Source organism: Populus alba, chromosome 10, assembly GCF_005239225.2.
Source record: "Populus alba chromosome 10, ASM523922v2, whole genome shotgun sequence".
NCBI lineage: Eukaryota > Viridiplantae > Streptophyta > Magnoliopsida > Malpighiales > Salicaceae > Populus > Populus alba.
The window spans coordinates 15,306,748-15,330,914 of NC_133293.1; the positions used below are offsets into that span (position 1 = coordinate 15,306,748).

Sequence of the window (24,167 nt, forward strand, 5' to 3'; positions counted from 1 at the left end):
AGAGGAGATTGTCATTAGGATAATTCAATAGATTCTGAAAACACATGGATTAATTGAGTGAATTTAGAAAAATACAAGAATTAATCTATCACAATTAAAAGACAAGAGTGTAAATGAATAATTAATAAATTGCCCCACCCTAAAATCAAGCAAAGTACGATACAAGGAGAAGAAGGACCACAGGAAAAAAAAGAATGCTTTGTGTGGCAGTTACAATTATTGCTATTTATGGGCATATCAATGTAAGTTTAGAAAAACTTGCAGCTATTTCTTGCATATATGTTTTTTATATATATTTTAAATAAAAAAATACTTTAAAAAAATTCATGAGAGCTCAAAATTAACCCAACTGATCACCCAGCATGACTGATCCACTACTGTGTGTTGACAACTGGGTGATGGTTCGCACTTGCAATGATCTTTATTTGTGTGGTTTGGACTTTTTGAACAGCGGACATGGCATTATGAATTGACCAATGCACTTGCTGGCACGGCACAAACGTTGTCTTAAGATTCGCTAGAAGTCATGACAAGCTATCCCCGAAGCGGACAAACATTTTAGGAGAACTGTTTTGGCGGGAACCACAAGTTGTGACATGTGTAAATGTAAATGAGAAACTGGGGGGATAAGATTTCCGTGCTCCCTCCTTGATCTTGACATTTCAGGACAAAGAAGCTTTGATATAATTGAGGCAATATTGCTTTGTTTTTTTAAAGAAAAAGGAGAGGATAATTATTAATATATGTTGCGAGTTAAACTTACGGTGGAATTTAATAACAGCCACGATGCTGGAAATTAAAGCGAGAAATCATAGAGTAGTAATTCTACTGCATTGCTTCACGTACAATCTCCCTCGGCAATTACAAAAATGATGGAACTTCCCCTGAACCAGGATAATTAGACGACGGATAAGGGTGGGAACTGAGCTAAGCTAACAATCATGGCGATGGATTCCCTGGTCCAATCACATCTAGCCACGTGGTTCCTACAGGGGGGGGATACCAAACGGAACAAAACCCACATCATAGCAGTATCCCCAGGTCCATTATTACTGCCACCTGCTATAAATCTAGTGGCACTAGCATAACATGCATGCTAATTGCTCCGCTCGTTTAATACTCTCTTTTAAGATTTTTAATTAAACAAGAAACCTCCGAGCATTATCCTCCAATTGGCAATCTTGTCAATTCACTTGTCGACGGGGACAAAATAGTGATTTCCCAAACACTCCAGAAAAGATTTCAAGAATTACTAAAAAAAGAAGGAGAAAGAAATCGATGCCTGTCCAACTACAAGTCAATCCCAAATCCATTTAATGAATCACAAACCAGTCCCCAATCATTTATTCGTAACATATCGACCTTACTGTTGTACCTGCAAGGTCTGTTCGTGAGATTTCAATATCTTTTTTAAATGCAAGACTCTGTTTTTCATGGAGGTGAATTGTATAGAGCATGGAAATTTAAAACATTTTGGATCGTATGTTATGTTTTTTACTATCCAATATTCAAAACATCACAAACGAGCTTGAGCTCCCACCTGGGTCACGATGATGGAAGGTTTTGCAAGATCTAGAAGGGTGGATTCATGATTCATTACATAGATTGGGGACTAATATGTAGTTATCCATAAAAATAAGGACAGAGAGACGTCCTTCCTTTTTGCTTTATCGATTTCTTCTTCTTCTCCTCGTCGCATCAGCTGCGTGGACTTTTTTTCCTCTTATTTCCAGATCCACCAAAAAGCCGAAGAAACAAGCACCAGACCAAAACTAACAAACTGGACACCAGAACAGACACACAGAAAACAAGACTAAGATCAAATGACCAAAAATGGAAAGGAGCATCAGCAGCCAAAACAGCAACAACCATCACCACCTTCCAAATCATTGTCTTCCCGCCCGACCACCATAACACTCCCTCCTCGTTCCTTCACCGAAACATTCTTTTCCAGTGGGGCCCCTGGTTCCTTGGGCTTCAGTCCAGGCCCTATGACTCTTCTCTCAAGTTTCTTCTCTGACTCCGACGACTGTAAGTCCTTCTCTCAGCTTCTTGCCGGCGCCATAGCCTCCCCTAATTTTAAACCTCCCGATGACAAGAGCTCTGCCGGTGACTTTAGCAGTTCATCGAGCTTGTCCATCGTCCCTCCCCCGCCGATGTTCTCGATGCCGCTGGGGCTTAGTCCGGTGTCTCTTCCTGATTCACCGGGGTTCGGAATCTTTTCTCCTCAGGTAATCAAGTGGTTATATACTGATTGCATCAGCTGTTTATTAACTCTCTTTTTTTTTTACTTTTTTTTTGCCTGAGAAAGTTTTTGTCTTTTTTGCTTTTTTTTTTTTTTTTTTTTAATTTCAATTTGATTACTGAGAAAGGAATAAAAAACTTTACATTTCAAACATTGCTACTAATCTCAATGAAATGAGAGAACTCTTAATTTATTTATTTATCATTTATCTTCCACCTTTCTTGCTCTCTTTTTTTTTTTCAGAAATGTGTTTGCTTATTTGACCTGGATTACTCTCCATGAGGATTTTAAGCAGAAGGAATGCTAAATGTTTAGCCTCTAAATGATTTAGTTACTAGCAGTTTCAATTGTTGACACCTACTAGAATTAAAATTGCATTGTGGTAAAGCTCTGTGTGTGTGTGTGTTTTTTTTTTTTAATTTCCTCTCCCTCTCTGTGATTAATATGCCTCTGCTTAAAATTGAATGCCTGCAGTTCTTTTTTCTATCTATTCCGGTGTTCTTATGATTTTCGAGATGTTTGTAGGGCTTTGGAATGACACACCAGCAGGCGCTAGCACAGGTCACGGCTCAGGCTGCGCAAGCCAATTCAATTATGCATGTTCAACCGGAATATTCGACACCGGCAATGTCTTCGACCTTTACTAGCACTCCTGGAGCACACCAGCAGCAGCAGATGGTACGCTCAGTAGCGGATTCTAGAGTGAAAATACAGGAACTCTCGGACTTCTCTCGGTCTGATCAGAGATCTGAATCTTCTTCGCTGGCTGTTGATAAGCCTGCTAATGATGGATACAACTGGAGGAAATATGGGCAGAAACATGTGAAAGGAAGTGAGTATCCTAGAAGTTATTATAAATGTACACATCCTAATTGTCCTGTCAAGAAAAAAGTTGAGCGATCTCTTGATGGTCAAGTAACTGAAATTATCTACAAGGGGCAACACAATCATCAGCCACCGCAATCCAATAAGCGTGGAAAGGATACTGGAGGCTTAGATGGCAATTCAAACAGTCACGGGAATTCTGAATTAGATTCCCGATTTCAAAGTGGAAATGTCAGCAAAGAGAGAGACAGGAAGAATCAGGAATCCAGTCAAGCTACACCTGAACATGCATCTGGGATGAGTGATAGTGAGGAAGCTGGTGATACTGAAGCTGGTGGTGAAGTTGATGAAGACGAGCCTGATCCTAAGAGAAGGTACTTTTGTGCAAGCAAATCTTAGAGTGGTCTAACTTGCCGGCTAAGATTGATAGTCTATCTTGTATATCTAATGGAATCTCTCATGTCATGTGCAGAAGTACAGAGGTTAGAGTGACAGAGCCAGCTTCTTCACACAGGACTGTAACGGAGCCCAGAATCATTGTGCAGACAACCAGTGAAGTTGATCTCTTAGATGATGGCTATAGATGGCGCAAGTATGGGCAGAAAGTTGTCAAAGGCAATCCTTATCCAAGGTGGTTTTCCCTACTCCATAGGCTGTAGTTGTATTGGACATGAAAAACCTAAAAATCCTTATCTTTGGTCATATTATTGGTTATCGTGCTGGTTTACTTGCGCCCTTTGGCTATTTGCTGTTTTTAGATTTTCACTTACATGCAGTGCAGGCATAAGCTCATGGTTCTTGAAGAGCTTCTAACAGTGCAAGGGTAAAAATTAAACAAAAGGCAGAATAAATGTTATTCCTTGTTGAGATCACTTCATCATTGTGGTGACAGGTTTATTAGACTTATAAAAGGGATAAATAGTTTTTCTTGGGATTACCTTTGGAAGTTGTTAAAATGTGAAATGTGCTATAAAGCTGTTTATTCATGGATAGTGATCCATGGGCTGCATCCTTAGTAGCTTTGTTGGCCAAAGATGGTTGCTGTAAATTGGTGTAAAAAACATGTAAGAAGGTCATGAATGTGCAAATGGTTAGACAACAATGAGCTGCATCCTATTTTGATGCTGAAATGTGCTGCTGGTGTAATTGCTGAACTCGCAAGTCATTGTTTATTCTGGAAATGGACAACGTGTCTTCATTTCTCAATGTCTGGTTTCTACCTCTAAATGTGTGCGGCACTTGCTTTTTGGATGTCTATGGAGTGTCTTCAACCCCCTTATCTTCTTTTTTGTACAATCTACAGGAGCTACTATAAATGCACAACCGCAGGATGCAAAGTTCGTAAACATGTCGAGAGGGCTGCAGCAGACCCAAAAGCTGTCATAACAACCTATGAGGGCAAACATAATCACGATGTACCAGCAGCTAAAAATAGCAGCCACAACACAGTCAATAGTAATGCATCTCATCTGAAACCACAAACTCTGGAGAAGCATGCATCAAACAGCAACAGTCAGCAGCCTGCGGCACGTCTACGGTTAAAAGAAGAGCAGATAACATAGCTTGTCTGACTTGGTATCATAGGAGGAAGATAACAACAAACGTTTACCATGAACCGGGGAATGGCTGCAACTTATCTTTTCTTGGAGGCCATTACTTTGATAAATGCCCCCCATTTAACCATCTGCCCGATATACAAAAGATGAAGCAATACCAAAAGAGACGGAGAAAAAATTATAAAGCAAGCTTTCTTATTGTATGTCAAACAGTTCACCGAACACAAACTTCCTTGAAAATATATTCTGTGCATTCTTTTGTACATGGAAATATGAAATTAATGTTTCATATAATTGTTTACAACTTTCAGCATTTGGAATTTCATGTTTGACAGTGACAGCACCGCTCTTTTCAACTTTTATGTTGATGTTCATTATTTGAAAGTAATGCCGATGAATTCCTTTTCTGCTGGTTTAGCTTGATGCTTTCACAAAGTTTGGTCCATCCCAAAACTGATCTTGAAGCTAGTTCTAATTTGCAGTAGCGTCGAATCAATGTGAAACGCAAGGGAGCTGTTGTTTGTTATTCAACTTTGATAATTGGGAAGAAACACTTTTTAACAACCTTAGAACGGAAACGCCAGATCGCAAATACACGAGAGGGAAAGGGAGGATCTGTGACAATAACATCTTAATTCTAGAAATTCGCAGCAGTTTTGGAGAACTTTCGGTGGAATGTAACGTGGATGTATAATGGTGTCTCAATGAAGTCAAAGTGATTTGACTGGGAAAAAGTTGATGCATTAATAAAGAACAATATCAAATTATTGGCAAATTCGATTTCCATTACCTTATAACATAAAATCCAAGGCACCCATGTTTTAAATCTTCAAATTAGCTTGTGCAGGCACTTGATAGTCATATTTCTGTCGCAGCTTTGTTTACCTAAGAAGAAAATTTGCTCGGTTGTTACACCCTTTTTTCTTCAAGTAAACAGATTTTCAACATGGAGAATGATCCATGAGGTAGGTTATCTGCTCACTGAACCAAATTTATCTCTTAGACATCCTTCGACAGGACATTATCACACGCATGATCTTTCAGTGCTGGTTCTCATCAACTTTATCATCGTGGTGAAAAAGAACAAATGGTGGTGGGAAAGGAATACAAAAAACTGAATTTTCATTTTCTTGTGGTTGATACAGATCAAGGAATCTACAAAATGTGCTTATAGATTGTTTCTTTTGCCGGAATCATCCCCTTGGTGCCTATTCAAATTAATCATCCCGAGTAACAACAGTAGGTATTTGGCCATGATTTATGTTACAGCTGGAATAATAACAGTTGCAGTTAGTTGAGAGTTAGCTGTAACAAACTAATTGACACGTGGTTAGTTAAAGAATCAGTTAGTTGTTAGCTGTTAGCAGTTATAGTGCAGGGTGGACAGCTATAAAAGGAGAAGGATAGATGGCTTAGAGGGCACGCAAAGAATAAGAAATTTTCCTTTTCTCTCTGAGTTCCCTTCTTTTCTTCTCTATTCTCTATTTTCTTTACATATGTTAAGCTGTGCTTAACATCTGGTATCAGAGCATGGCAGAAAGCAACAAATTCAAGGCGGTGAATGAGAACTGTAAAAAGCTAGAATCTCAGCTGCATAGCCATCACCTAGAATGGCAGGAATCTATGGCTGAAAGTAAAGAGCGTTGGACAGAACAAGGCACCAAGATTGATCAGCTGACCTTGCAGATGGAAACAATGTCTGCACAGCTCCAGCAATTCATTGCTGGTCAAACAATGAGGAAGGACATTGGAGCTAGTTCCAGAGGCATTTTGGCAACACCAGGCATGGAGAAGGAAACAGGAATTCCAGTGTCAATCGAGAGAATTTCCCCAGGAAACAGGAGTCAGTTCAGAGGTGAGCAAATGAATGGGCAAGAACTTCATAAGGTAGGATATAACATACCATTGCCAAGGATTGAATTGCCAACATTCAGAGGAGAGAATCCTCGAGGATGGTTGCGAAAATGCAGGAAATATTTCAAACTAAACACAATACCAACACACCAGTGGGTGGAGGTGGTATCCTATTACCTAGAAGGCAAGGCAGACGTTTGGTTTGAAGGATTAGTAAGGGAGAATGACTCCTGGATGGATTGGGAAGAATTTGCACAGATTCTGTGCAGAAGGTTTGGCAGCAGAGAAGATAGCGTGGAAGAATTCAACAAGTTAAACCAAGATAAGAGTGTGGATGATTACATAGAGCGATTTGAAGAATTAAGATCATTGATGAGTGCTCTAAATCCATCCCTGGCAGAATCCTACTATGTATCTAGCTTCATCAGTGGGCTGAAAGAAGACATAAAGCCTATGTTGAAAATATTGAAGCCTTCAAATGTGCTAATGGCCTTCGAACAAGCAAGGTGGCAAGAAGAGTCTAACAATGCAATATCCAGGAGGTCCAGGCCAATGCAACGCAGTGGTGTTGTATTCAACCATGGAAGGATGGGCAGTAATGCTCCAGCCACTGCCTTTAATCCAAATCGAATGGAAGGAACAAAGCCTCAATCCGATAGCCTATTTGAGCAGAGAAAAAGGCTGGGACAGTGTTTCAAGTGTGGAGACAAATACACTCCTGGTCACAGGTGCAGTATTAAAAGTTTACATATGATTGAAGGAGTAGAAGAAGAAGAGGGGGAGGAAATGAAGGAATTGGAAGACACCATACAGGAGGAACACCAAGAAAAAAGGCCGATAGATGAATTTGGATTGTCATTGAATGCCTTGGCAGAAAATGATACATACAATACTATTAGGATCAAAGGAAACTGTCAAGGCAGGGACCTTATAATCCTGATAGATAGTGGGAGTACCCACAGTTTCATCGATGAAGGGGCAATCACAGAATTGAATGTGGCCAAAAGCAAGACCACCTTGCTAGCAGTCACTGTGGCTAATGGGAATGTGATGTTATGTGAAATGCAAAGCCCTGGATTTACTTGGTTCATGCAAGGCTATGAGTTCAAGGCCAACCTGAGGGTGCTGAGTCTAGGTCGACATGATATAGTACTTGGGGTGGACTGGCTGAAGCAATACTCTCCTGTACTTTTCGACTTCATCAAACTACGGTTGTCATTCAAGAAGAACGACAGAATGGTCGAATTGAAAGGAATAATACACAACTCTGAACTACACATGATCACAGCACTTAAGAAGCAGAACAGTTTCAAAGATGTGGTGCTAGGGGTAATTGGACAATTTTTTGCTATGGAAGTAGAAGGAGAAGCAGGACCAACCAAGGTGGCAGAAGAGATTGAATCCTTGTTAAAAGAATTTGCAGAAGTTTTTGAAGAGCCACGAACCTTGCCACCTGCAAGAAGGTTTGATCATAAAATTCTATTGAAAAAGGACTCTCATGCAGTAAATATCCGACCTTATAAGAGTTCGTTCATTCAGAAGGGGGAAATAGAGAAGTTAGTCACAGAAATGCTAGCTAATGGGGTAATACAACATAGTGTCAGTCCATTTGCATCTCCAGTATTGCTGGTCAAAAAGAAGGATCACACATGGCGATTCTGCATAGATTATCGACAACTTAATGAGCAGACCATTAAGAACAAGTTCCCTATTCCTCTTATAGATGATCTCCTTGATGAGCTGCATGGATCCAGATTCTTCTCCAAGCTGGACCTGCGATCAGGTTACCACCAAGTCAGAATGCACGGGGAAGACATTGAGAAGACAGCATTCAGGACACACCATGGGCATTACGAGTTTAGAGTCATGCCTTTTGGCCTCACAAATGCCCCAGCCACCTTCCAAGCATTGATGAATAATGTCCTGGAACCATTCTTGCGAAAATTTGTATTGGTTTTCTTTGACGACATCTTGATTTACAGCTCAACCTTTGAGCTGCACCTGGTTCACCTCAGGCAAGTTTTGGAGACATTGCAGACCAATCAATTATTTGCTAAGAAGTCCAAGTGTGCGTTTGGAGAGCAACAAATAGAGTACCTGGGGCATGTGATTTCCATCAAGGGAGTAGCTACAGACCAGAAAAAGATTGAAGCTGTAGCCAACTGGCCCACTCCTCAGTCCCTGAAGGAATTAAGAGGCTTCCTTGGACTGGCTGGTTACTATAGAAAATTCATCCGACACTTTGGGATCATCAGTAAACCCCTTACTGATCTACTGAAGAAGAACAGTTATGGTTGGGGTATACCAGCCCAACAGGCATTCAACATTTTGAAGCAAGCTCTCTGTGAAGCCCCAGTTCTGACATTACCCGACTTCTCCAAACCATTTATACTGGAAACAGATGCATGTGATTATGGCTTAGGAGCTGTGCTAAGTCAGGAGGGAAGGCCAGTAGCCTATTCCAGCAAGTCCCTAGGCACGAAACACTTGGGATTATCAATCTATGAAAAAGAATACCTGGCTATTCTTATGGCAGTAGAGAAATGGAGACATTACCTAGAGCAGGAACAGTTCATCATCCAAACTGATCACGAGAGCCTGAAGTATTTGCTGGACCAGAAAATTCATACTCCAATTCAGAAGAAAGGCCTGACAAAGTTGCTGGGGTTAAGGTTTAAAATAGTATACAGGAAGGGTCGAGAAAACATTGTGGCTGACGCCTTGTCTAGGAAAAGCAGTAGCAACCTATCTGCAAAAGAGACTGGAACCTTGACAGCTATTACCAGTATACTCCCTGCATGGTATGAAGATGTCTATGCATCTTATGAGCAAGATGGTAGACTACAAGCTATTATCATCAGCAAGCTGACAGGGGCAGCAGGGGAACCCGACTTCACCTACAAGGAGGGAATTCTGCGATATAAGAGCAGAATAGTGGTGGGACAGGAAGGACCACTCAGGGCTCAATTAATTAAATCTGTTCATGATTCATATGTTGGGGGTCATGCTGGCGTCCAGAACACATATAGAAGGTTGAAGGCAAATTTCCACTGGTATGGAATGAAGGCAATGGTGAAAAGGGTAGTGGAAGAATGCAATGTGTGTAGACAAGCCAAGGTCGAGAGAGTGGCATATCCAGGACTGTTACAGCCCCTGCCAATGCCTGGAGGTACATGGGAAGCAGTGACTATGGATTTTATAGAAGGCCTACCAAGTTCAGAAGGGAGGAATGCAATCCTAGTTGTGGTGGATAGGTTCACGAAATATGGACACTTCATGGCACTCACACACCCATTCACAGCACAAGACATTGCACAAATATTCTTGGATCATTTCTATAGATTCCATGGATTACCAGCAGTGATTGTCACGGACAGGGATAGGATTTTCACTAGTGTATTCTGGAAGGAACTATTCAAGAAGCTAGGGGTCAGAATGTTGATGAGCACTGCCTACCACCCACAAACAGATGGGCAGACCGAACGGGTGAACCAGTGTTTGGAAACTTATCTTCGATGCATGACCATGCATCAGCCCAAGCAGTGGTTTCAGTGGCTGTCACTGGCACAATGGTGGTATAATTCAAGCCATCATTCAGCCATTGGCATGAGCCCCTTCCAAGCTTTATATGGTTATGCCCCTCCCCAGAGAGAATGGTTGTCACAGGAACCAACCCCAGTAGCTGCTGTGGAAGCAGTACTGCAGAGGAGGGCAAACATGGATCAGGCCTTAAAGAAGCAGCTGGAATTAGCAAGGAACCGGATGAAGCAGAGTGCTGACAAGAAGAGAACAGAGAGAGCATTTGAAGTGGGGGACTGGGTTTTTCTTAAATTACAACCCTACAGGCAAAACAGTGTGGCAGTAAGGAAAAATCTCAAGCTTAACCCCAGGTATTATGGCCCTTTTCAAATCATCAAAAAGATTGGGATGGTGGCCTACGAGTTAAAACTTCCAGAAGGTAGCTTGATTCATCCTGTATTTCACGTATCCTTACTGAAGAAGAAGATTGGAGATGCAGCCATAGTGTCTTCCAAGCTACCGGTATCAGACAAGGAGGGGCATATGCAGATCATGCCTTTAGCTATATTAGACAGGAAGTTGATGAAGAAAGGTAATGAAGCAGCCACTGCAGTCTTAGTTCAATGGTCAAATTTATATCCAGAGGATGCAACGTGGGAAGACCTTTCTGATCTACAGAAGCAATTTCCGGATTGCCAAGCCATTTTTGAAGCTTCATAATTGAGCATTCTTGAGGACAAGAAGGCATTCAAGGGGGGAATATTGTTACAGCTGGAATAATAACAGTTGCAGTTAGTTGAGAGTTAGCTGTAACAAACTAATTGACACGTGGTTAGTTAAAGAATCAGTTAGTTGTTAGCTGTTAGCAGTTATAGTGCAGGGTGGACAGCTATAAAAGGAGAAGGATAGATGGCTTAGAGGGCACGCAAAGAATAAGAAATTTTCCTTTTCTCTCTGAGTTCCCTTCTTTTCTTCTCTATTCTCTATTTTCTTTACATATGTTAAGCTGTGCTTAACAATTTACCAAATCTATCTTGTTCAAGCGCACACAGCACAGCACTTGCTCTGGCAGTTCCTCTTGTTTTTGTGCCTGGCAAGATTATCGCAATAAAGCACTTAAACAAACAGGAGAAAACAAAGGAAGTTCACGAGAGAATAAAAAATTAACAATTCTTGCAGGAACACAAACGAGGTTTTGGCATATGACCAACAAATGACGCTTATGTTTGTCTAAAAATAGCGAGTAAAATCAGTAGAAGCTATCACGAGGAGGAGATTAACTCCATCAATGTGCTTCATCAAAATCAGGGCAAAACCCCCTCTTCTTCTCTCTTATTTTTACTATGTTTAAATGAAAAAATATAATTTAGTTTTACTGAGAAAAAATTTATTTTCTGATGAAACCAATTTGCTTACAATAGGATAAGTTGCAAGGTCTCTGTACCTGAATAGTCAGACCCACATTAGCTATTCCATGCTTCAAGCGATCTCTGAATGCTTCAAGTCCTTTCCTAGATATGTAACTGAACCGATGTATATCCAGGTCAATCTCAAAGTAATTAGGTCCCTGCAAGATAGAAGCTTAGTCAACTTTCCTAAAATGTAAACACCAAAACCAATTATAGGCGCCTTCTCCATGTTTTTCATTTCTTTTATAAAAGGGGAAACCACAAGAAAAAGAAAAGACACCTTGTACTAGTATGTTAAAAAATTAAATAACTCGTATCGTGGTGTCTCAATTAACAGTTTAAACTATTTGATAGAGATAACTTTTTAATATAGTATCAGAAAGGATGGTGTGTTAAAAAAATATTGGAATTTCATCTAATAGCTTAAGTTATCGAGTTAATACGAGTCTATGCAAGTTTAAAAGACTTTTAATTAAAAAATATATTAAAAAATAATATAAATTATATCTTAAATATTACCTAACAATTTAAGTTAGTGGTCAATTGAGGATTATACATCATCCAAAAGGCCAAAACATTCCAAAACTGCATGATCCTGATCCTCCACATTATCTCAACTTACTAAATAAACGCGGAATTTTGTATCGAATGAAATTAGTATTGCTAGACTAAACATTGATAGAACAAATGTGATTCGTAGACAAAAAGTTTATCCTTACCTTAAAGAATTCATGTTGAGGGCGTGAAAGCACTGGCTTGTCATTATAACTTTGAATAAGCTTCCTTTCTGCAGAACTCAACTGCAATTCCTCTGGATTAACTAGGCCCACCAGAATTTTCAGCCTCTCTCTGAAAGGAACTGTGCACTCTTTTGCAAAGCCTTTAACCTTTTCCATATCATCCTCAACAAGTCTCTGGGTAGGATGCAATAAGATTCATCAACTAAAATATTTCACAAGGTGGGGAAAGATTGCTTCCAAGCATTTTGCCATGGTATAAAAAAGCAATGGAACAAGGAAGACTAGATGATGTCAAGCACAGATCAGCGTATGAAATTTCATGAAATATTATTTCAGGAAATACCTTGATGCTGTCTTGAAAACAAGGTGAAATCTGTTTGTTGAAATTCTCAGATAGTTTAAAATATACTACAAGGCTCATGCCTTCTCCATCAGAATCACAGTTGAACATTGAAACAGGATAACTGGGAAGCTGCAGCGTGAAAACCCATAATAAGAAAATTATGTTCCATCACTTTGAAGTGAACCTAGTAATTCAATGAAGAAAATAGCACAGCAGTCCAATCACTTGAACCCCAAGAATCAACTCAAGGGAATTGAGATCACAACCATGTCGCTCCCAGCCAAAGTTCTTATGAAGGAATTCCCAGGGAACTCACCATCAATTCATTAAACAAAATAAAACTAGCAGATTCACTTAAAATGTTGCTGTAAACAACAAGCACGGATCCTGTCACAATTCATATGTGGAAATGAATAAAAACTGTCGAACAGTTCATCAGATAATATCCAGAACCTCATTAAATATACACAAACAACTCTGCACAATCAGAATTGTGTGTGTGAATGAGAGAGAGAGAGAGAGAGGACCTGCATATTAATGATCAGCAGCGGCGGTACTTTCTCATGTGCTTGCAAATTAGGAAGTTCAAGATGCTGAGCAATGTGATTTATCTTCCGTGGGCATACAAATAAATCTACACCAATTGGTACATATGGACTGTAGTCCGGAGCAGGGCACTTCTGCTTATCTCTGCATGGTTAGAGATTAATGTTTAGACAGTTCAATTCCCTTGAAAGTATATGAGGAAAAAATAATTACATCATTGACTAATAGTCGTAGGTATGCACAAATAACTAATATCATAAGCTAGTGAACATCATGCCTGAAAAAAGTCTCGCCTCGGAGCTTAAAAACTGAAGGTGAAATCTCAGACCAGCATCCAGCAGTTGGCTTCTCCCCTTTTGAACATGGAATCAGAAATCCTGCTCTTGGGCGATACAGTAATCTCTCGGCTGCACCATTTCACGCACTCATTCATTATTAATAAGAAAAAATGTATCTTAATCATTAAAAACAAAACTGGAATTTACATTTCACCTATTCTATGCTAAGGTTCAATTCAAAGCTTATATAGCTGGAATAAACTCGTTAAATAGCATAACATGTGTTCATCAAATGAATCGTACTTGTATAAAGTTTCAGGGGGTTTTGCATATCATGTGTGGCAATAGGAATTCGCACCAAGGCAATGTCATGTCTTACAGGCAATCCTAATACTTCTGGGATATAAATGTGTCTCTCTGTGATCTTATAAAGACTACAATCTGTACTCACAGAATTCAGTCGTTTCCTCTCCATCGCAAGATTTCCTCTTCAATGATAGCATAATTACTTTCGATTTCCTTCTACATTCTTGAGTTTTCTCTGCCAAGTCATGCATGCCCTCTTTGAGACCTTTAAAATTTCCACAAGGATCATCTAAAGCTTTCTTTATCTTACTAGAAACCTCATCGCCCTTTGGACCTCCTCCATCCATTTTCAGGTAACTTTCATAGAAGCCCTCGTACTTGCACCCAGCATCTACAAAGCATGATGCAGCTCCATATTGAAGCATTTGAGTGTTTTGTTTATGTCCAGTTGCATTACCAACAGGAGGAAAACAATCTGAACAGCCAAAAGAACAATATCAGCACTGACTACCAATTGAAGAGTCACAATTTCAATAAATTTATGTGTATCACCTCCGTGCACACTGATGAAGTCATCATCCGAATCTGAATCCATAATACTAAGAGAGTCGAACCATACTTCCTCCTGACATATTCCTGCAGAAAATTGAAATTTTATGGTCAGAAAACTGTTCAAGAAGTGTCAGCCCGAGGCTTAAAAATCAATGGATGGAAAGGACATACCATTTGCATCAATTTGACTATGGTTCCATTGTAGCTGGGTGAGATGGAATGTCTTATTAGAAACTTCAGATCTCTTGCGGGTAGTTGCAGCACCCTTCTCAAAGTCAAGACGAACAAACTCTCTAAGAGCAAAATCACTAATTCCAGCATCACTAAGCCGTTGAATAGGGGCATCAGCAATACAAGTGGAACTCTTTCCACTACTTTTGGAAGATTTACGCATGTGTTTCCTAGTTGTTCTTATTCTTTCATTGTTTGTTGAGACACAGCCACCCATTATGACAGAAAGCTTTCAGCAAACCTCAGCCAGTAGATGTTTACTCATATGAGAAGACAAAGGCACCAAGCAGGTAAACTTGTTGCAAATGATGAACCTGCGAAATTCCAACCAAACAAAAAATGAAATATAAAAAAAATAGAAAAGCAGAAGCTTTCATTGGTAACAAGAACTTCAGAAACAAACAACATCTGCATTAAGACCATCTTTACCCTAACGAAAATAAGCCAAAATCTCTATATTAGCTTACTCTATATGCCGATAAATTCATGCGATGCATAGCAAGAAAGAAAGTAAATTCATGAAAATCTTTGGTTCTGCATTGAAATTTAAAATGAAGTTCTATGATTGACCTTTCCGTATAGAATTGAATTAACAATTTTCCACGTCATAGTTGCTCCGTCAAAAAAAAAGAAGGGAAGGGACAAGCAGAGACCATTGCTTGAATAAGGTGTGGAGAGCTAAAGTTAGAAAGCTGTTTCATCAAGTTTATCAGTTTTCATTGCATCAAAACGAAAAAAATAATTTTTAGCGTTTCACATCAAGTACACACCTTTGACCTCAAAATGCTTTCCAGAGAGAAGGCAGCCTGCCTCCCAGAGTAGCTTCCAGGAAAAAAGCTGCCTTCCGGTTAAGAAAGAAAATTTAATCCTGCGATGAGATTATTGAATATTGAAGTGTCACCAAATTTACACCGCCTAACCCCACCACTGAAAAATACCTGAAGAAAAAGAGGGGATGAAAATCCATATTACTTGAAGAGCACTCACAAGTCACAACACCATCAATTTGAATCCTCCTAATTCTGATCAAAACAGTATGATCACTATCCAACAAACAAATTCATGGAAGAAAAACAGAAACAACTTGGTTGATATTGTGGTAAAATTTCTACCTTTTTTCTCTGAAGAAATCCTCTAGACTCAAACTTCGTGTATAAAGGAGAGAACAAACAAATCCTAAATACAAAATATCAGAAGGGATTGTTATGGGTTCACGTCAAAGAAGATAGTAGCAGACAAACAAATCCAGATAATCTTGATGGCTAAGCATCCACTAAACAAAACCAACAAGAAACAAGTCCTTTTTTTCCCTTTTTGTTTTAAAACAAGTCCTTATCAAAGAGAACAAAAAACAAGTAGAAGTTAGAAATGTGCAACGTGACATAAAAAAAAAAACACTAAATGCTAAGTCATTCAGGTATCGAAAACAAAATAGCAATCAAACTTGAATTAAGGAATGTACAAGGGGAAATGCAATTGAAAAATAAAATTAAAAAAGTACTAATTTGAATGCCAGAGACAATCTTGACTCTTTGAGGACAAAAACTCTAACAACTCCACCCCCACCAAAACAAAAAAAGCTGAAACCTTAACCGAGTCAAGAATATGATTAAACTAAGAAAGAAAAATAACGCAATGATTAAGCATAGAGAGAAAGAAGATCGTACAAAACTACTCCACCATGGACATGCGTTTATTCAAGAAAAGGAAACGAGGGGGGTTGCTGCCAATGTTGTTACAATTCGCAAAGCAAAACCATGTAAATAAAGCAAACGAGAAAGAAAAAACTGGGAAACATAGACGGTGAAGAGCAGAAAAAACAGGGAAAGGTGAAACAAGAAGAATATTTGACATGGTAATTAAGGAAAGTGAAAAGTAGTACCCGTGAGGAATATTTTCCGGCATGCATGAAAGAAAACCCGAGTCAGCAAACTCGGATTTTCCTCGCTGAATCAATCTCTCTGTATCTGAATCCGTACGTGACACCACGAGGAGTCTAGTGTAATGACGATAATATAATGTTGTAATATTTGTCCAGCACAATGTAGGCAGGCAGATTTGCGTTTTCTTCGGATCCTATTTTTATGAATTTCTTCCTTTGGATTGGCTGCTTATCCCTCTCCTTTTAAACCTCCTTCCCCTCTCCCTCTCTGTCTATATGTCTCGTTCTATCTTCTTTTTCTTTAAAATAAAATAAATGTTCTTTTTAGTTTAAACTTTAAACTCAGCGTATTACAGTTTTCCATGTTTTCTCGCCCGACAATTCGCGGCAAATCAATTTATGACGGTGCTCCCTTCTGCCCCGCTTTGTCTTCCTCGCACGTGTTTTCATTCAATGCAGGCTACTTTCGAACATCTCTCACACGCGCTACTGTGGTATAATAGTATTATTAATTTTACATTCAAATTAATCTTTATATCAATTTTATCATTAAATTATTTTATACTTTAATTAATAATTTATGTTAAAATACTTAATTAGGAGTTAAGTTTTCTTGTAGAATAATGTTATTTATTAAGAAAAAAAAACATAATTTGTATATAAATATGGATGGAAAACTTCAAATATTGGATATGGAAAACTTTAATTGAGAATTCTTAAAAATTTGATGTTGGAATTGATACTAAAATTTTTTTTTAATCAAATAAAATCATGAAAAAGATTAAACAGTATATATTTGTGATCATGAATTTGAGATGGAAGAAAATGATAAAAACTAATGGCAGATTAAAAAAAAAAATCAAAACTCCCATGCATGTAATTAACGACAAGGATAGCATCATCCGTTCCGAGATGGGATTCCAGTAAAGATGGGTATAAACATTTTCTTCCCAGCATGGACATGAGAATGGGAATGGACCATGAACATATCCCGTCCAGATTATATAGAAATATATTTTTTTAATTTTCTACTGTCTTTTTTGAATATTGGATGATTTTTCAAATAGATTCAATATTGATGTATATTTATATTTTACCACGCGCGTGTTATCGAAATTATTGTGATGAGATTTAATATTTATATAAACTTTCGTACGTATTTATGAATGTGTCCTGTATTAACTTTTAAATATTTCTTGGTAGCTATAAATATATTTATAATTATGAACAGAGAAAATCTCCAGAACTATACCTGGAATCCAATGAAAAAACGTGATATTAATTAACGTCCCTGATTAAAGGACGGAATGAAACGAGGCAAGAATGGTAACATAGCCAATTCCACGAACACGAGAACGTGCATGAACTTGATTAGGGAATTTCCATTTTAATAATGCGAGGAGGTTAGCATTTAATTACCAACGAGGAGGTCCTCATTTAATTACTCCTAATTCAAGGAAATTGAGCTCGTACTCAAAAGGGTGTCCTCTGATTATAATTATCGGGGTTGAAAATCTCACTTCATGGCAAATAAAAATAAAAATAAAAATAAAAATATCCATGAATTCTTTAATTAATTCTGCCATGAATATTTGTTTTTGACTGGATTGGATTGGATAGACTGAATGAGAATTATTCTAAGAATATCACAGGAAAGTAAGAACAAAATACTTTTGGGGGGAGCCGTGATATAATTCATATTCAACGCACAAAAAATGCTTCTGTACACGTCAACTACCCCTGAAATAAATCGGCGTAGAAATCTGGTATTTAGGCCTGCCAAATTAAGGGGGGAGAGCATTATTGATTGCTTAACCAATCATTAAGCGATCGTGGCCTTAATTAAATATTTGTGTGTGAAACTTGATGGTGGACGTTGCCAAATTTCTTCTTAGAAATTTTGCTTCTTTGTCGTAGCCTGGATCACGGCCATCTCCTTTTTTAAAGCACTAGCTAGTTTATATCCCTAGATCCTAATCCCACCTGACTAATAATTAAGTCGCTCGCTCTGAGACAAATATATATATATATATATATGAACTGCATTTTACCGAGAAGAAATCGATTACAGGGAAAATAGGAAACGAAATAAGGAGATTAATGTCCCCGCTAAACCCATTTCTCATGGTTTTCCGGTTCTCTCTGAGACATATAATTGAGGGCCAAGATACTTTTTCGATATAAAAACGAGAAGCAGAAACATGTTGGAGAGCATTGTGCGTTAATTAAAGTAATCCGAAGGTCGTGATCGTGTCTGAGTGGCGAGGAGAGAGATACGAGTCCGGCGTGGGTGTCCGAGTGCAGCTAGCTGGTATGTGAAAGTGACTCTTGTTGTCCGTGGGAACAAAACCAGCTTGTTTCTTCCACAAAATCGCACCACAGCTAGCCAACTACCTAATTTCATTACAAACAACTCATTTATTGCCTTGGCTAAATAATTCGGCTTACTTTTTGTGACAGTGACAGAGAATTTGTTTTAAATTATTTTTAAAAAATTTATATTGAAATAATATATATATATATATATATATCTTAAATTTATTTTTTATATCTCATTAAAAATATATAAAAATATTATAAAAAATTAATTTTTTTTCAAAACACAATTCGAACACACCCTCAAAATGCTCGCCCTGCTTAGTTATTGGGAAAATGTTCTTCTTTTTTAGGATTTGGTTTTTATATATATATATATATATATATATATATATATATATATATATATATATATATATAGAGAGAGAGAGAGAGAGAGAGAGAGAGAGAGTTAAACACACACTCTTTATATGTTGATTTGGGTGAAACTTGGTAGTATTTTCTTGGATAGGGACTCGTGTTAGTATCAATTTTACAAGAAATACTATTTTTCTGTTGAATCAGACATTACAAGTCGATATATTTTAGAGTGGTCCTTTTGCTCTGGTGCGCTCTCTTCATAATTTAAAATTGTGAACTGTGCTTTTATTATTATTTTTTCCGTCTTTTTCATGTAATAATAGCTTGGAATTTGGATGGATATTAATAAGTCGAGATGGTAGCGAAAAAAAAATTAAAAAAAAAAAAAACTAACAGAAAGAAAATGAAATGGTATGGTACTTTATATCAGTGGGACATTGAGCATATGGGTGTTATAGCCCCCCCCCCCCCACACACACACACACACACATATATATATATATATATATATATATAGAGAGAGAGAGAGAGAGAGAGAGAGACAATTAGAAGAAAAGAAAGTAGAAATAAGAATTCAGATACTTCCAATGTTTCCCGACCAAATGAAGAAGCATGAATACCATGGTTCATTTTCTATATATGAATAGGTTGATGGTTGCTCTCTCTTTATAAAATGAACTCAGATAGACAATATTATTATATTCAATTAAAGGTGCGGAAGGGCCCACCCAACCATTCATCAAAACAATAATGATTAGCACTACAAGTTTTCTTTGCCTATGATTAGCCATTATCGGATTGGTGGAAACCCGTGTGGCCGTGTGGGAGTAGTTGGGCCGTGAGGGCACTCCTCCGTTCGGCTAGTCGAGCTTTGTCCTCGTCTCGCCAGCCAGTTGAAGAAAAGAACCACCATGAAAAGATAATTTTAATTCTTTGATGGGTGCCTTTATCCTTTCCGACGAAAATAAATAAATAAATAAACTATTGTTTACCTACAACAATTGGGTCGACCTGTGACCGGATCCTTTATTGTTTAATGGGTGATTTATGCAATTTAATTATGATATAGAATCGTTCTCGAGTTACGTCCAAGTCTTGTACTGATTCATTTTTAAAAAGAAATCTTTTTTAAAAAAGACAAAAACTTTTGAGAAAAATATCAGTGTTGCAGTATCTTTGGGATTCCTTGAAGGCTTCTTAGAAAATGGTGATAGATTTAAAATGAACATGTCTACGCTGTGAGCAGAGATTAGGTAGGCAAAGACCAGCAAGGGCTGGTTTTTCTCTCGCTTTCACCCCTTTCTTTGATCATTTCACATCTTCCAAGTTTTTGAAGGTTGCACTCAACTAATTGGGTGAAGGATGACTTATTGGTTGGAAGTTCAAAGTTGATGTGCCAAAGTATAATACTAGATTACAGCTTCAACAATGTCGAGAGGCCTAACTAGCCTCAGTTGAGGTTAGACAATTTAATTACGGAGTGAAGGCAATTCCTTGTGTACTATTCTAAGCAAATGACATTGCACAAACTATAAATTAACAAGCTGGTCTTGTCCATGAATTACTACGAGTCAGGCAAGTCCTAGCTCGTTCGGTAGGTGCAAGAACACTCGCAATTAATGGTATGAGGAATCTCTAGCTACATAGCACCTATATCGAAGAGAGGGGGGGGGGGAGGAGCGAGAGAGACGAAATATAATTCAATTTCCTTACCAAATCCGAGTCCTGGTTATTTATCTCAGGGCAATCTAAAAGAAATTGTCATTGGTCTGTATCAGCTAGAAGACAGACAATATGTGATTTGTTGAAACACCTACTCGTCAATTATTGTGTTTAGAAACTCGCCTACAAAACAACACTCGTAGCACTCCTGAAATTGTTCCCTCGGCAATCAAAATCAACAACTACTTCGACATCACAACAAGCTAACTTGCGTGTCCATCTTTCGGAACAGAGCGGAGACATGATCTCTTATTATATGAAGGAGATGTAAAAATAATTAATAGGATGATCGAGCAGCGCTGCCATCTCTTGCCCTCGAGTTACATGAACTGAACAGGGCAGTTGACTGCTTAAAAATGATTGTTCTCCTTGACCTTGTTCTGGGCCCTCGAACCATGATATTTAAGATGGAGCCTGCTTTACGTTTGCAAGATTTGATATAACGATGTGTGAGGTCAAACAACACCCAGTTAATGGCGCGATGTGTTTTTTCTTCTCGGGCTGTGATGGCAAGCATTAAAAACACCATGTTCTGAAATTTATTGCCAATTACTGCGAGTAAGGTATGGCACGTGGGATATATTTCTTGTCAATTTACTGGGGATCGGTGCTTGGAATTCAAACCTTGGCCTTAGCAAGTCTCCATTCCATTCAAGATCGCAAGGCATCTCTATTAACAAGACAAGACTTTCTCTGGGCCTCAATCATTTTCTTACCAGGCCCCAGAAGCGTGGCTGAACGGCTACACACAGAAGCTATCTCCTGATAGCGAGCTCTAGCCATTTTGATTTGGCTCAGCCGATGACACGAGGTCGCTAGCCCTAGGACTCACTGGCAATTTGACACGGCAAATCTTAGCCAGTTCGATAGATAGATTACTGTGGGATCCCAGCTTTAACCGAGTTCGAGAGTCGAATAAATTCTTTTCAATGTTAGTTCCAGGATTCCAACTCAGAAAATCAAAGAAGCGGATCTCCTTAGTCACCGTACCTATCCATTTGAGAAGCAACACATCGAGAGTATCTACACTCCAACATAATTAGTAGCCTTTTTGATTGGGCCTTCGTTTAGGCCTAATCGGGAAAAAAAATTGCTATTCTAAAAGAAGAGGGGAAGATAGTTTGTCCGTCCGGGCTCAACTTTAAAATTAACACTGCCAACTACAGGCCTTGTTAACATCTCTTGAAGGGGCCTGGGCCAGAGTTTTCAACGAAACTGTCTGGGCTAAGACAGCAAACAAGCCTACCCCATTGTCCGGTCAAACATGGAAAGTCTCTCCATTCTATGGTCTGTATGAACTGTGATGCATCATGCAAGAGGAGTGTCATGAAAACAGGCGTGAACCAACAAAATGAGCAATTAATTTCCCATTTAATATCGGAAGGAAAGGTTTGGTACAAACTCCCGTCAGATTGGTCTAAAGTAAAAATAATGGAAGACACCGACCCGTGCTTTTTCCCCTCCTCGTCAATTAGTGGAGGGACCATTGGAAAGAAAACCAGGTGCTCAAACCCCATGTTTTTATGATGATCCCTAGATTCCTCTCTTCGTGTTGTAAAATCGGAGTGTCATTTCAAAATAAAATTCCCAGGAAGACCTTTGTGGAAATGATAGTGTGTGTGCTCGACAAAGCAACCGATCCAAGTAAATGGGCCTCTTGTGCTTTCATGCAAATCGGGTGCAATTGAGCCCACAAAATGCACTCCTGGGCTTCCTAAATTACCAGTGTTCTTTTTTTTTTTTTTTTTCTGGAGAAATTCTCTTGAAATGCTGGCATTGAACACGTGAATGTTGGTACGAGATAAATATTTCTCTACCTTTTGCTCCTCGCTCAGATTAGTAGGGATTAATGAGCATAATGTTGGATTTATGGTATGGTAAAGCAATGAAAATGTAAGATACAAGTTTCTCCCCCCTCCCCGCCTCTTCTTGCGCACCTAAATGAAGCAACTTCTTTTGGACTGCTGCACTTTGGAATCTGGTATGGATTCTACATCAAATGGATGGCCCAATTGACTTGAGAAAAAACACGAAAAGAAGATGCAGAGGGAAAAATGAAAGGATCCCAGTCTTGTCGAAGAGTTGTTTACCGGGACTGGTAGTGTATGGCATGTGTTGACAACATTGCATCTTGTCGAGGAGTAAAAGCCAAGTAATAAGTTATGATAATGAGCACAGTAAATGTCAAATTAATCTCTCTTTGCGTGTAATCTTTTTCAAAACTTGTAATTATTCTAAAATATATTCATTAAGCCGCAACCTCATGCAATAGGATGGCGATAGGCTGCTGGTAGCAAGTTCTATTTTCAAAGGTCACGGGTTTCGATCAGATCACGTCTCAGAAAAGCTGAAAAATAAAAAAGAGAGAAGGTTGGAATGGACAGTCACGGACCACGTCCTTTTTACTTTGACACTTAAAAGTGATGTTTCCTCACGAATGTCAAGGTGAACTTTGCGATGTTAGAGTGTTCAAGTTCACAATGGGTCTCATTTTACTTGAAAATATAATTATCATTATTTTTTAAAATATTAAAATATTTTTTTTAAAAAAAAAATATTTTTAATATTAACATATGCATATATTTTTTTAAAAATACAAAAATAAATAAAATAATAAAAAAACATAAAGATCCTTATTTATATGTGCGACTCATACCCAATACCATTTATAGAATAATATAAATTATATTATAAAATTTTATTTAATATTTTAAGTTATTGGATAAAAATAATTTCTTGACATGATATTAAACCTTTGATAGTCAAGTAGTCATGAATTCAAATCTCATCATCCATGTTTATTTGATAAGAATTAAAATACAAAGTAATGGAGGTTTATGCAAATTTTAAGATTAAAAATTTTTTACTTGAAAAAATATATTAAAAAATAATATAAATCATATATTTTAACATAGTCCAACCAGTTAAGTTATGAATAAGAAATGATTGTCTCTCCTAGCTTTTTTTTGTTATTATTTTGCTAAGATTAATTTTGATATTCGTTGTCTTTACCTTTTTTTTCTTTCTTTTCACCCAACATAAGATGTTCGTCTTCTCAAACGTAAAAACTTGGCATCTCATAAAAAATAATTGATTGATTGATTGATGAAGATGTCAAAAGTTGCACACCATTCTTGGAATGTTTGGTCTTGACTTGACTACTCGAAGGGATTGAAAAATCTTCTTGATTCCTTTTCTTAATTTTTGGTGCGGTTCCCTCACATTGTACACAGTAATTCTTGCCAGTATCTGTATCGTTCCGAATTATATATGTTTTATGAAAAAAAAATTATATATATATTAAGCAAAAGAAGATGCTTTGGTTTATCAAGTAAGTTAAGATGAGAAAAAGACAAAACTACCCTTGTTTCAATGCAAGTCATATAATTCGGTTTTTCACAAATATGGTTCATTTTAGTTTTTCGAGCCCAGTAAATCGTAAATCAAATAGAACAAGTATCTTCCAATCCTTAGGTTTTCCAT

The 24,167-nt window shown here is 38.0% G+C and overlaps 2 protein-coding genes and 1 long non-coding RNA gene across 6 annotated transcripts; 1 reads left to right on the plus strand and 2 right to left on the minus strand.

Annotated features, from left to right (window-relative positions):
- Nucleotides 1-1,674: 1,674 nt before the first annotated feature.
- Nucleotides 1,675-4,966, plus strand: LOC118039985 (probable WRKY transcription factor 4). The gene is made up of 4 exons (XM_035046843.1): nt 1,675-2,231; nt 2,771-3,444; nt 3,543-3,701; nt 4,374-4,966. The coding sequence occupies exons 1-4, from the start codon at nt 1,824-1,826 to the stop codon at nt 4,630-4,632; spliced, it is 1,500 nt and encodes a 499-aa protein (XP_034902734.1). The 5' UTR covers nt 1,675-1,823; the 3' UTR covers nt 4,633-4,966.
- Nucleotides 4,967-5,731: 765 nt separating this feature from the next.
- Nucleotides 5,732-16,531, minus strand: LOC118039952 (uncharacterized). Of its 4 annotated transcripts, XM_073412088.1 has the most exons (13): nt 16,287-16,531; nt 15,517-15,580; nt 15,175-15,342; nt 14,345-14,718; nt 14,174-14,257; nt 13,767-14,096; nt 13,315-13,444; nt 13,019-13,181; nt 12,492-12,620; nt 12,128-12,322; nt 11,444-11,566; nt 11,018-11,089; nt 5,732-5,882 (listed from the first exon to the last, which is right to left on the minus strand). In XM_073412088.1, the coding sequence occupies exons 4-13, from the start codon at nt 14,619-14,621 to the stop codon at nt 5,844-5,846; spliced, it is 1,542 nt and encodes a 513-aa protein (XP_073268189.1). In that variant the 5' UTR covers nt 14,622-14,718; nt 15,175-15,342; nt 15,517-15,580; nt 16,287-16,531; the 3' UTR covers nt 5,732-5,843. The 4 variants fall into 4 exon arrangements, with proteins under 4 accessions (XP_073268189.1, XP_073268192.1, XP_073268190.1 ...); XM_073412091.1 differs by lacking the exon at nt 15,175-15,342; XM_073412089.1 differs by lacking the exons at nt 15,517-15,580; nt 16,287-16,531 and having other exon boundaries at nt 15,175-15,463.
- LOC140956052 (uncharacterized) lies at nt 7,980-10,990 on the minus strand. Its single transcript, XR_012171027.1, has 2 exons — nt 9,037-10,990; nt 7,980-8,952 (listed from the first exon to the last, which is right to left on the minus strand). It is a non-coding gene; the product is annotated as an uncharacterized lncRNA (long non-coding RNA).
- Nucleotides 16,532-24,167: the final 7,636 nt, after the last annotated feature.